At 42.4% G+C, this 14,688-nt stretch overlaps 1 protein-coding gene across 1 annotated transcript in view; it reads right to left on the bottom strand.

Annotated features, from left to right (window-relative positions):
* Window positions 1-218: 218 nt before the first annotated feature.
* The window catches only part of igdcc3 (immunoglobulin superfamily, DCC subclass, member 3), a gene marked incomplete at both ends in the record, with an annotated part of 83,088 nt that continues 68,618 nt past the window's right edge, over window positions 219-14,688 (bottom strand). Inside the window, 6 exons of the mRNA XM_079497134.1 lie at window positions 219-359; window positions 2,033-2,246; window positions 2,987-3,122; window positions 3,766-3,870; window positions 6,108-6,296; window positions 7,488-7,652. Of these exons, the coding sequence (XP_079353260.1) occupies window positions 219-359; window positions 2,033-2,246; window positions 2,987-3,122; window positions 3,766-3,870; window positions 6,108-6,296; window positions 7,488-7,652 (950 nt within the window). The remainder of the gene's footprint in view (window positions 360-2,032; window positions 2,247-2,986; window positions 3,123-3,765; window positions 3,871-6,107; window positions 6,297-7,487; window positions 7,653-14,688) is intronic.

Here is a 14,688-nt window from a genome sequence, read left to right on the forward strand (position 1 = left end):
GCTAAGCCATAGCTGTCCCAGCAAAAGATAGTGCTTTCCAAACCCCAGACCAAAGAACACCCCAATATCCAGTCCTAGCTAGATCTCCTAGAACTCCTTAACGTACCAATAAAAAATCTTTGCACAAAAAAAGGTAAAATTACTCTGAAAGAAAAGAAAACACATTTTGTCGACCTGAGTATGAGAAGAGTCTCAGTGGAACTGGCCTTCATACGGAGTTAGCCGTGGTCCTGCCGTCCTGCCGCGGCGGCAGGAGGAGGCTCCTGGAAGCGTGTCTCCCGCTCCGAGCTGAACTCGTCCAGCGGTATCGTAGACAGCTGGGTGTCGTTTGGAGTGTAGGATACTAGCGAGTTCTCTGACTGAAAACACACACACACACACACGCACACACACACACACACACACACACACACACACACACACACACACACACACACACACACACACACACACACACACACACACACACACACACACACACACACACACACACACACACACACACACACACACACACACACACACACATTTATAAGCACTAAATACTTCATTGTATGTGAGCTTGTAGATCTGCTGTTTTAGCTATTATACTCGGACGGCATTGCATCAGCCAGAAGTGTGCTTTGTGTCGCTCGGTGTGGGCACCCGCCCACACCAATCTGTGAAAAGGCGTGCCTGCCTTTTCACAGATTTTAACTTAACATTTTCAATGCTTTTAATTACATTGCCTGCATTTTGTATTATGTCTACAGGACTACCCTGTCCAAGCACATCCATACGTCGTTGCTGTCGGGAGGAAACCACCCAACTCCATTTTTGAGGTTTTGGATTTTTTTGTGCATAAATCAGTGCTATTGAACACACTGTGTGTTGGTTAAAACAATATTGAAACAATGAAAAGTGCTTCGGACAAAACCTCTTAACTCCATTGGACCCTCACACTGTCTGCTAAAACAGCTACTCCACCCCCTCCTCTCCCCCTCTCATGCAAGTAATTGACAATATAAAAAGCCACAACACCAACTTTGATGAGGCAGTATTGCTTTGTTTTCAAAATATAAGGTTTTCTTAATTTCCAGAAAAATTCCCATTTTTAATTTTCAGAAAAATGAACATATTGGAGTTACCTAGGTGGTTTCTTCCCGACAGCAGATATACTGTATGTTGTATTGGCGTATTTTTCACTGTACATTTTCCCTCTGCATTTTAGTGGTGAATTAGGAGGGATAATCTGTTGTCCCTTATGGTCTCAGGGCTGCAGGGACTCATGCCTCACCATGTATGTGTCCTGTGTGCGGGTCGGGGCAGTGTAGAGTCTCTCATGACTCACCATGTATGTGTCCTGTGTGCGGGTCGGTGCAGTGTAGAGTCTCATGACTCACCATGTATGTGTCCTGTGTGCGGGTCGGTGCAGTGTAGAGTCTCATGACTCACCATGTATGTGTCCTGTGTGCGGGTCGGTGCAGTGTAGAGTCTCATGACTCACCATGTATGTGTCCTGTGTGCGGGTCGGTGCAGTGTAGAGTCTCATGACTCACCATGTATGTGTCCTGTGTGCGGGTCGGTGCAGTGTAGAGTCTCATGACTCACCATGTATGTGTCCTGTGTGCGGGTCGGTGCAGTGTAGAGTCTCATGACTCACCATGTATGTGTCCTGTGTGCGGGTCGGTGCAGTGTAGAGTCTCTCATGACTCACCATGTATGTGTCCTGTGTGCGGGTCGGTGCAGTGTAGAGTCTCATGACTCACCATGTATGTGTCCTGTGTGCGGGTCGGTGCAGTGTAGAGTCTCATGCCTCACCATGTATGTGTCCTGTGTGCGGGTCGGTGCAGTGTAGAGTCTCATGACTCACCATGTATGTGTCCTGTGTGCGGGTCGGTGCAGTGTAGAGTCTCACCATGTATGTGTCCTGTGTGCGGGTCGGTGCAGTGTAGAGTCTCACCATGTATGTGTCCTGTGTGCGGGTCGGTGCAGTGTAGAGTCTCACCATGTATGTGTCCTGTGTGCGGGTCGGTGCAGTGTAGAGTCTCACCATGTATGTGTCCTGTGTGCGGGTCGGGGCAGTGTAGAGTCTCTCCAGCTCGTTGTTGTCCGCGGTGGTCTTTCCCGCTGCGCAGCCATTGACCCTCTTCTCCACCCTGGCAGCCCCGTTCAGCACAGAGGCACCCTGGGAAGTCAGAGAGGACTCCATCGCCACACTACGCCCTGCTTGGGGGGTGGCCTGAACCTTCTTGCACATCATTAACCTGCACAACACGCATGGGCATGTGCACACGCACACGCACACACACGCACACACACGCACACACGCACTCACACATGCACACACACGCGGCACAGTTTAGACTGCTGCAGTCACAACATACTCAGTCAAATCCTGAGTTAATTTATGCATTTTTGTACACCGTGTACAAATGTACACGTGTACTCTCTCAGAGTTAAAGGAACATTTCACCGTGTACTATGAAGTACCGGTACTTTGTTTATCCATTACATCTTTTCACTTATTTTTTTATTTCTTCTCACAGTGATTTACGATGATTTATAATATTGCTTTGTTTTTAACCGATTCTAAAAACGCCTTCTAAATCCTTTTCTGAAAAACAAAAAAATATTGTTGCTATACTGTACATACCGGTAGTTACTACATAGCAACTACATAGCAACAACAACAACCTAACAATTGGCTTCCGTCTTGAAAGGTAAAAAACCCAAAAGGGGTTCCCATCCTTAATGGATAAATGATACATTTTCTGAGGGTGTACACTACAGTATAATGTTATTGATGGTGTTTCTATTGAGTTAGATCTTAACTGTCGTGCTGCCTCTGGTGACAGAATTTCCCTTGCGGGATCAATACAGGTCTTATCTTATTTGTTCTAAATAAAATATTGAAATAAACAGGTTTTATTTGGTTGGGTTCCATGTGAAAGGTTGCGATGGGGAGTGGGGAACAGCACAGGAGATGGGTGGCCTCCATACACACCTGCCTCTGTAGCTGAAGATAAGGAACAGCACACAGAAGACGATGCAGGTGACTCCAATGTGAATGCCGATGATGATACCTGTGGTGGAGGTCTTGCTGTGTTCATCTTTCACACAGTCGCATGGGGTGTTCAACACTGCATGGGGAGATACAGTACACTTCATCAAAAACACACACTAGATTCATACTGTAAATCAAGAGGTGGTGTGTAAAGGGTGAGTGCACGTGCGTGTGTACAGCTAATATAAGCCGTTTTCAACATGGCTGACATTTTTCCGCTTTAACTTACTAGCATGTATATCTTACAATACTTGATCTCTTTATAGCGCATAACACAATACAGGTGTCAATGGCGTATCTTTCTAGCCTTGGCCTGCCAGTTAGCATTTTGTTACCCAAGTGCAAAATTGCAAATTACTTGTAATTTCTTGTTTAAATATTGTGCATACCATTGACATAGTTTCCGTTTCTGTTGTCAGAAAACTACACAGCCATAACACGGATATGCCAATGACAGTGTTATCCACAATCTATTTATATGTCTGCTATGTTGTTGTTGTTTTTGCTTTTTCAGATGTGGTTCTGTGGCTAAATGCATATATCAATTTGGGAGCCTTGATGTGAAAATGTCTGAGAAGCACTGGTAGTAACGTATAAAGAGTGTAAAGAGGGGTCAGTATGACTGCTCAAGGTAATGGATGACACATCTGGTTCACGATCTGAGAATGTTTAATCTTTCATGCTCTGGGGCACAGTTACTAGAATGTGCAAAAAGTCACCTGATTTCTCCACTGCCTCCCTAAGTGACACAAATCGCATGGTGGCATTGCCATCTCCATGTTGGTTGAATGCAAGTAGCTTTATCTCGTAGACCAATGTGGCATCTGGAAAGAAAAGAAAAGACACTTTTGGATGATGGATAAAATATCAAACGTGAATTTACAATGTAAGTGCGACACATCAATCTATATTACAGATAAAGACATGAATAGAAACGAGTACAAATAAAAATCACAGGAACCATTTCCATGAGAAGCAGGTCTACAGTATGCAGATAAATCTAACTGAAATTAAATGAACCCTCCAGATTGAAATTAAATTAACCTTTCAGATTTGTCATCGCTGTAGGGTGGAAACCTTGTATGTCCGAAAAAGATTTTCATTGGTTAAATGTTTTCAAAACCTACAGACAGACCTACTGTATAGACGCCTTAAGAGACGACGTCACACTGATAAGAAACAGCATGCGCGCGCATAAGGGCTGCAGAAGAAGGAGCTGTTCATCCATTTCTTGACCTCGGCTAGACAGATTTCAAGGTTGTGAATGTTGGATGGGTCAGTTGCTGTGATGGGGATGTAGATTTGGGTGTCGTCTGCATAGCAGTGGTATTCTATGCCAGACTTTCTAATGGTGTCATATATAAACAGAAGAGGATTGGACCAAGAACTGAGCCTTGTGGGACACCGTCATTAACACTGGAAAAATGGGACATTGAATTATTGAAGAGCACACGCTGAGATCTATGTGAGAGGTAGGAGCGGAACCAATCGAGTGCAGGACCTTTGATACCAATTAGATGTTCTAAACGATCGAGGAGAATTGAGTGAACGACCGTATCAAATGCGGCACTAAGGTCGAGGAGCAGCAGGAGAGAGGTCCTGTCCGCATCCATTGCCATTAGCAGATCATTTGACACTTTAACCAGTGTCAGATGCGATGTGAGCTTGTATATCAGCTGTTCTCTGTGCGCAACACTGTTGCGCTTTGAAGTATAAATGTCTCCTAGGGTGCATCTCACTAGCTAACTCACAAGAGGAGGTTGAATGGACTGAAACCAGCGCTCCCCAAAACAACAGGTTTGGAGATCTGTTGGGAATTGATTACATGAAACAGTCCCAATGTTTGTAAACAAATAATTGGTCTATAACCATGCACTTTCAATCTGGCGTCCCTATTTTGGGCATGTCATTATAGTTATCAAATTTCGGATAATTTTAAAAATGTTTTTAAAAAAAACACGCATAATCAATTTATTTGCAAGCTTTCGGTCTATAGTACTGACCTTGTGCAGGCCTCATGCCTGGTATAAAATTAAAATGACCAGAATTAAAATAGCTAGAATTAACAAATTCCCTCCCGTTACTATAGGTGGGATCGTGAGGCTAGTGCCAGTGTAATGCACAAAAAACGCAGAAGAAGAGACCACTTCCGCCCGACCCGGAAGTGATAGCCCTCCATATTTGAGCCACATCCTCATTCTAGGCTGTGTATCAACTATCAACGCACGATGGATTAACTTTCTTAGTGCGATCAAGGATTAAGGCTTCATAACACGTTAACGAAACACTTAACATTAACAACACTCCTTTGAAACTGGTTGATGACTGCAAGTATTTGGGTTCATATATATCTTCTTCCCAAAAGGACTTTCAAACTAAGAAGTGTATGGCCTGGTCAGCCTGCAATGACATGCATAAGATCTGGTCATCCCAGCTTAGTAAGAGGTTCAAAGTAAAAAAAATTCGGACGACCGTCGAGCCGGTTCTATTCTATGGCTCCGAGACATGGACACTTCCAAAGAAATTAGAGAAACGGCTGGATGGCACTTACACTCGCCTTCTAATGAGAGCGCAAAATCTCTCTAGAGCCACCCATCAACTTCTTTAATATAAGGCAACCTTCCCTGTGTTTCTTCACTAGTCTGATCCAGAAGAATACAGTTTGCTGGCCACTTCTACAGAGCTGATCATGAGGTTATATATTCCCTTCTTCCCTGGAATCCTGCCTCAAAGCAGACCAGAGGTAGGATACAATAGCTTGTATAGATTATAGATTATCTTGTTCTGGCACAGATTTGGTTAATTTACTCAGAGCTGTGATCTGTGCTCACAATGTGGCACAGCTTGTCGAGCATGTATCACCCCCTAGGGATGCTAGGGATGCTAGGGTTCAGGTGGTTGAGATTAGTATCATGTCAGTATCATGACAGTACCACAACAGTGTCATGGTCGGTAATATCAGGTCAGTATCATGGTCTTTATCTTGTCAATTACTGACATGGTCACTATCATGTCAGTAATATGGTCAGTATCATGACCATGGTTTGGTATGGTTCCTCACCTAGCTGAGTGATGTTGTAGTGTGTGGCGTTGCGTGGGAAGGTGATGGGTCCGGTGAAGACAGGTGAATGAGCCCTCCTGTAGTACAGCCTGAAACCCTGATTCTGGCCCATCTTAGAGGAAGGCTCCCATGTGGCTCTCACCACACTGCTGTTTATCACCTTGGTGAAGAGCGAGGGGGGTGCTGGGACTGCAATGCAACACAATTAACAACATTAAGGACCTCATGAAATAAATCATATGTTTTTCAAACTTTTAGAGCATATCTGTGCCTATGTGGTCATAATGAGAACATACCGGTACTGAACAATGGATGCCAAATTGTGAGCTAGTAGATTTCCGAATAGCCAATGTATAAAATATGGCTTTAGTGGTTAACTATTAGCCAACCACCAGGAGCATTTAACGGTTAATGTGTGTATCTGAGAAATAAATCATGTCTTGTGCAATACTTAATTTATTTTATAGCCATCCCAGAGCATCTATTTTGGTCAAATATTATTTCATAAATCATCAATGACAAAAGTGCTGTATAGACATCTTGTAAATGATGGAATACGGACTCATTGTTCATGACAATAGTGCCATCACTCTTTTATAATAGATGGCTGTTCAATTTAATGAAGTAGGGCTCATTGTGTTCAAGTGTTACTGAAAATATTACCATACATCTGATCCTCTCAGACACTCCTAATCCTTTTTCATAATTTCTGAAATGAGTCTGAACAATGATAGTAAGGTAGCACAGAGGTAATTTAATTATGCACTACACAGACATGTAATTTAATTAGATTTGTGTCCAATTCCAATTTAGTCTAATTAAGCCAATGGAGTGGAGGGAGAACTGCACAAGCTGTATAACAACTGTTGTTTTGATAGATTCCCTACAATTAAAAATCCTACACAATATTTTCATTCTCTGGAAATGCCAATTAAGTTTCCACGTTGTGCGCTTGTATGCCTGTGTATTGAGCGTGAGTGTTTGAGTAAATACGTAATTGTGCAATCACGCAAGAGTTTGTTTGTACAATTTTTGTTGTTACTGTGTATGTGTGAGTGTATGTGTGAGTGTATAGCGTTGAAGAGAGAAAGAATGACAGAGACAGGACTCGCTCTGTGCAGAACTTACTATTACTACTATGTATAACTCGCCATATCTTTTATGTTTGATACCGATCCCGGTAGTTTTTTACGATATTATGTCAAAAATATTTTCTAATCTATTCAAAAAACATGGATTTGATTACAGTTTCTATTTGAGAAGAATGAACTGGAATACAAGCAGTCTTCCAAAAATAGCTGACCACAAGCTCAAAACGCAAAGCATTGCGACGAGTTGAGAGCAGCTAACGGTATCCTTTTCTTCCCCAAAGAAACTCACCCTCCCCATGGGTGTTCTCGGTGGAGCTGTCAGATGGCTTGCTGGCCCCGCGGGAAGTGTAGGCCTTCACATAGAAGGTGTAGCTGGTGGAAGGCTGCAGATCACCCACAACCTGCAGCAGGGTCACCTTGCTGACTGCCTCCTGGTACTCCATTTCCAGCGGGTCTGAGGTGCAGGGAGAGAGAGCAGAGAGGTATGGAATGGAGGAGAGAACATGAAGGAGGGAGGCAGGGAATGAGAACCGAAAGAATGCAAGAATATGGGGGAAACAATAAATACATTCTGTCATCGTCTTTATGTTTATTGCGGCTGATATTATGGTATTTCTGCTGTCAGTAGTTCAGTGACGTTTTCACGGCAGGGACCCGGCAATTTTCAAATGTCCGATGGGCCGATGCATTATAATGGTAAAGTGGTTAATATTACCGGTAAATACATTTAGCTGGGGACGCCTGGCAACCCCCAAGGACCCCTGGAGGTCCCCAGACCCCACTTTGAGAAGCACTGCAGTGGGTAATGGCTAATGTAACATAGCCTGGTTGAACTGTAGGCGTAATGCAAGGTACGTGGAAATTCAGTGAGGTAAAACGTGGATGTTAAAGGAGCATTCAGTGATTTGGGTGATTTGGAAAACCCCCTGGTCCGCCCCGGTAACAAGATGTGCACATGCACGCAGTACAGTGGGGGGACAAGTGACAGGACAACAGCACGCACACCAAGGCGTGCCCCCGCTCGATCATGATTGGTGGAAGGCCCCTCTCTATTCTGATTGGATGAAGGCTGGGCCACCTAGCCAAAAACGAAACCTAAGGTTTTTTGACCCCCCCCCCCCCCCCCCCCCCCCAGGGGTTAGTTGGGGACAGGGAGGAACTCCTTATATGGTCAGCACACTCTATAGGGAGGATTATCACAACAAAACAAAAAAAGAAGTGATATTTGAATATAGCTTTAAAGATGGGGTGCCACAATTTTTGTATTTTTCCAGTTTTTCATGTGTTTATGAGGTGACTTCATTAGACACCCTGGAGTCGTTTTTATGTGCAATGGTGCATTAACTTTGTATTTAGGGTTTCTTCCTGGAGGCTGAACCCTTCACAGTCAAACAGGCCAATGATATAAACACTGATAGTGTGACGTATCTATATAACTATTGCACGCGCACTCGCACCTCCCCCTCATTATATATATTTTTAAATACGACAACCTCTGTGGGCGGAGCTGCCAGCTGATTTTTTTTTCTTCACACAAACTGTGTGACACAGCGGACAAACAGTCCTTTGATTCTGACACATTTGATAGCAGGCGTGATCAATGGAGAAATGGTTGAATTAAGCAATTAATGCATGCCTGCGGTGCCGTAGGATTGGCCAGAAAGCAGCAGCACCTCGGGTGAACATAATGTATCGGTTTGACTCATCCTCCCTGCTGTCGTATCGCCTTGTGACTGTCTGTGACTGTGTGACACCTCCCACCTGCGGAATTTATTTTCTCTTCTCTTAACATCACTTCTGAACATCGGATGGAAAATGTAATTGTAGTTGCAGTAACCTGTGTGTGTCTGTTGTTACGACGGCGTGAAGAAATTAATGGATGCGCTGAAGCAAACTTTTAAAACGGGTTGTTATGCCGCTCTGTGTTGAATGCAACGTGCACAGGCGATCCTGGTCGTGAACTCACCATACGCCGTTTACCATAGAGTTGTGTTTGATTGGGGACGAGCCTTTATGTTAATTCAACCCAGTGTGCCAAATAACTAAATGTTTTAAACGGTTATTGTTTCAGTCCGTCAATGTGTTTTTTGTAATAATTTGACATTAAACCGACACAACCTACGGACGTGGGCGGGACCAACTCGAGACATCTCAGCCAGGGTCAGTCAGAGCTAGCAGCGATAGGCTAACATAAAGCAACTGTTTTTCAATAATAATAATAAAATACGAATTATCTGTGCCTGTTTGGGCACTGGGCAGAAGTGTATTATCAAGGGAGTGTAGATAGATGGCTCTAATGAATGCACATTAATATGAGAGCATAGTTAGATGTTTTACTTTTATGTGTATACTGTAATATACTGTAGCCTACATTTCCATTTCCAAGTAAGGGGATGTAGGTTATGGAAATGAAACATAGCCTAGTTTAATGGAAATGTCAGGTTGAAGGAATACACACACATTGTAGTAAAATGTGCAGGGATGCTAAATTAATTGTCATTGTCTTGCAAACAGCCAAGCAATTATACCATTTGCAACTAATCCATATTCCTATTTTGGAATTACCTGTCTGTCCAGAGCTGTGTTGTTGTACAGTAGGTAATTACACGGGCTGTAAGGCAGTGTTGTTTTGGCAGCAAATTTTGATTTTAGTTTTAGTCACATTTTAGTCACCTGGAATGTTTTAGTGTTAGTCTAGTTTTAGTCGACTAAATATCATAAGATTTTAGTCGACTAAAATCTACAGTTGATTTAGTCGACTAAAATTCATTTTGGTGGGCCTTGATGCCATCGTAATGACGTAATGAATGTTACTACTTTTGTATGCATATGATGTATTGCCATGTTTGTTTGTTCTTGCTTAATATAAATCGCTCTGGATTAAGTAAATTGTAACCCTTAATATAGAAACCACCCAAAAACACTATCATGTTTCTGCTCTGAATCCATTGGGCCGTGCTATCATTGGAAGGTAATTAAAACAGATCCTATTGGTTGGCCCCTGGGGGCCTTAATTATCCATCTGATAGCACGAGAGGTGAACGGCAGTGGAGAATCGGAGATTGTTACTGCTCCGCAAGGTTACATGCACCCACACACACCCACGCAGGCACGTGCACAAACATACACGGACACACACAGACACACACAAGCCATTTTGAACACCATTTGTGCACACACACACACACACACACGCGCACACACACACGGCCATAACGCACATCATTCACAGAATCACACACACATGCACTCACATCAAGAAAAGGCTAACACCACACTGATAGCCATCACACGTATACAGCTGCTTTCACACCCTGCAGGTCGTATAAACATTAACATTAACATGGCACCATAAAATTTAGTCTCATTCAATTTACAATTAAAATCCACTTTTATGGCTGCGCTGTAGCAAGGCTGAACATGGCAGAGTGATCCTCCTGTGGTCTGACAAACAGGTGTCCTGTTCCTGGTTCCTTTTATCTCAACAACCCTCCACTCCCCATCTCGGGTGCGTTCGGAAATGCACACCGGGAATTGTAGTGGCAATTTTAGAATGTCAATTATAACTATGAAATATATAAGTAGTACCTTGTCTTCCATTCAGTCAAATAGGATGGACTATCACAAATACGCATTCGGACTGACCGACAGCTGTCACCTGACAGCTGCATTCCCATGCTCACGAAGACCATTGTCAACAAAGGTGTTGCTAGTGTGCTCTCTCATCTTAGCTTGGATGAGAATAGCATGTTGTTTCCTGCTTGCCTCCAACTATCTCCCATTTAGAGCAGTCTTCCTGTCAATCTAACAGCTGACTTGACTCCTCCATACTGTCAGCAAAGGTATACTTATTTGTGTGTCACCCTTATCTTTAGCGCAGATCCTTATATGAACATTTTGTATAGCATCTCTGTTATCCCATTTAGAGTGGGTTCCTGTCTGTCAGCAAACACCATGAACAACACCATGAACGGAGATGTTGTAACACCACCTGTTATTATCTGTCCATGTCCTGTTGTATTTGAATAAAACACCTGTCACTGACTGTCAATTTGGGGGTGTGTGGTTGGGAAATAAAGGGGAGGGAAAGGAGAACTTGAGGGGAGGAACGGGGTGATGCTTGACTCTTGACTGTACGACCATGCGACGATGCGACCATTCTGCTGTACTGAGATGATCAATAAAGAAAGATGACGATATGCCGGACTCCTTGTGTCGTGCCTTCGCCTCTGCTGATTGCCTATGATGGGACCTCATAATTTCCCTAACAAATGACGCTATGTGAGCAGGGTATTTGGATCAGCGTTGGCCAGACGGGTCATTAACAAAGGACGCAGTGACGCAGGGCCGATATTTCGTCTTACTTGGGAAAAAAAAACCCGACGATTTTAAAGATGGGGGCAAGGCAGAGCCGAAAGAAACTTCGACAAGAAATGAGCGACGCACAGCAAAGGGAGGCGATTCTTCAACTCCAACTGGAGGACCAGAAAAAGCTAATCGACCAGGCAGTATCACGTGTGACACTCCTGGAACAAGAACTTCAAACTGCGGCGTTACTACTACACGCCAACACAACCAACCACCCGGACCAAGCCAACTACGCCGAAACAACCATTCCTGTCAACGATGAAGATGATAGCTACTACAACGACCAAGGAAGGGACACACAACTCCAAGTGTCCCTACCAAACAACAACTATTATGCCGACCGCAACCACAACAGAGACCAGCCAGAACCAGACTTTCAAATGACCAAACACAGAGGAAAAGAAATGACCAATCAACTGAGCGGCTTCCAGCTAGACCACATCAGCAAGCCTACCCCAAGACCAAGACAACACCCACCGCCGTGGGAAGCCTGGCGTAACCAGCCTGGCAACCCAGGACCATACCACAGCCGACCAGTGAGAGGACAAGTACAAACCCGAGCCAGGGTTGATGCTGTACTCCAGGAAAGGAAGGACAGAAGAAGACGGCAACTAAACCACGCACGCCACATGGGAGAGGATGAAGCCAGCGCAGCCAACACCATTCCTGTCAACGACTTGTGCTATTACTGCGGCCAGACAGGTCATATGAAACGTTGGTGTCCACTGAACCATGCGGCTGTATTACGGCGCACAGCAACGACGGGCCAGCAAATCAATTTTGGCTAAAGAAAACAAACTACGACAGGGTAAATACAATTGAAAATAACTAGATCTTTAGTTTGTAATTGGTAAATACAATTGAGAATAACTAGATCTTTAGTTTGTAATTTACCCTATGTGATTTAATCTATTTAGTCTTACATGTGCAAGTAGTGAACTACAAGAGTTTTGATAAACTACTAAAAATCTAATCTAAATTTTAATCTAACTAGACTCCAATCTAAAATTTGTAAAAGTATAGGCAAGAACAACAATGTTAGAAAATCCTAAAATAGGATGATAAGATATTGGAATTCATTTCCACGCACATATACTGTACTAAAAGGACTCCTCATTGAACACCCCGTGCCCAAAATGGCAAGAGGGGGAGGGGTCATTGGTACAGCCTATGTGTGGGTTAGTTAAAAGGAATACATTTATAGTTTTGCAAATAAATTAACATGGATCTAAGTAATTATTCAAATCGTGAGTGTTTCAAGGTGTTAAAATCAATAGTGTGAAATCAATCATTTATGAGGGTTTAACAAGGTTAAACGTCTAATATTATTTTATCTCCTGTCAATTCTGGTATTTACTAGGTAGCACTAGGCCTTTAGTATAGAAAACAGAGAGAAAGGATTTATTTTCGGGGTGAGATCTGCAAAAAATCGAATCTAGTGAGCTTACGAAAGTTAAATAGTTCCTTTCTCTTCAAGGTTGAACGTCCTTTATCAGTATAGTAATACATGATATAAAGCAGTTTCGGGTTGAACGTCCCTTATCAGAAAGTCACTGGTATAAATATGAAATATTCTTTGGTTGAACGCTAACTTAAGTAATATAATACAGAAAATGTTGAACGAATGGAGATAATATTAAGACAAAGAGACCTCACCTTGGTCACATCAGTAACAGTTTAATTTGAATTAATTCGATATTGGAAAAAAAAAACAAATGTCTGATTGACAGCCTTCCTTTCTCTCTCTTTCTCTGTCCAGCTGGCAGAAGGGGGGGGGGGAGGAAAGGTATTTGTGTGTTTGTGTGTAACTGAGTTAAAAGTAGCAGAGAGCCTAAAATACAGGACGTGGTCATTATCAGTCTATTTATTTATTTATTTTCGGGTGTGAAAAACAGCCTGAGAGGGGACTAACAGTGGCCATAGTTTTGTTCAATGGAGAATATCCTAATGTTAAAGTTTTACCAGGTTAAAGTTTTAAAGTATTACATTATTTTAATTGTTGAGTGTTTAAATTCTATCCTAATATAATCCATTTCAATTATTTTAATTTGAGTTAAATCATTTCAGTTCATTTGGTTCTTAAACTAACTATTATAGGTATTTTGTAGTGTGGAATTACAAAGTTAAAAAATAGTATAGGGAAAGAAAAAAAAATATATATATATAGCAGATCTACAAGCTCTACTATCTTCTTAAATTTCTTCCTAAATTTAACTAGATGTGTTTACTATCTTCTAATTTAACTATAGATGTGTTTTCCTTGATTCTAGATGTGTCCAGTAAGTTTAAATTTCTTAGAAGTGTAATTTTTAAAGTTATTAGACGTGGGAAAATGAAATAACAATAAATAGCGAAGCCTTCTTTATCTCATTTTAATCATCAATATTGTCATTCTATAAATCTCTTGGGCCATGTAAATTAATATGAATCAATTTCCATATGAAAAGCGGTAGAACTGTAGTGGCAATTTTAGAATGTCAATTATAACTATGAAATATATAAGTAGTACCTTGTCTTCCATTCAGTCAAATAGGATGGACTATCACAAATACGCATTCGGACTGACCGACAGCTGTCACCTGACAGCTGCATTCCCATGCTCACGAAGACCATTGTCAACAAAGGTGTTGCTAGTGTGCTCTCTCATCTTAGCTTGGATGAGAATAGCATGTTGTTTCCTGCTTGCCTCCAACTATCTCCCATTTAGAGCAGTCTTCCTGTCAATCTAACAGCTGACTTGACTCCTCCATACTGTCAGCAAAGGTATACTTATTTGTGTGTCACCCTTATCTTTAGCGCAGATCCTTATATGAACATTTTGTATAGCATCTCTGTTATCCCATTTAGAGTGGGTTCCTGTCTGTCAGCAAACACCATGAACAACACCATGAACGGAGATGTTGTAACACCACCTGTTATTATCTGTCCATGTCCTGTTGTATTTGAATAAAACACCTGTCACTGACTGTCAATTTGGGGGTGTGTGGTTGGGAAATAAAGGGGAGGGAAAGGAGAACTTGAGGGGAGGAACGGGGTGATGCTTGACTCTTGACTGTACGACCATGCGACGATGCGACCATTCTGCTGTACTGAGATGATCAATAAAGAAAGATGACGATATG

This window comes from Electrona antarctica, assembly GCF_951216825.1.
Source record: "Electrona antarctica genome assembly, chromosome: 3".
In the NCBI taxonomy this organism is placed as follows: domain Eukaryota; kingdom Metazoa; phylum Chordata; class Actinopteri; order Myctophiformes; family Myctophidae; genus Electrona; species Electrona antarctica.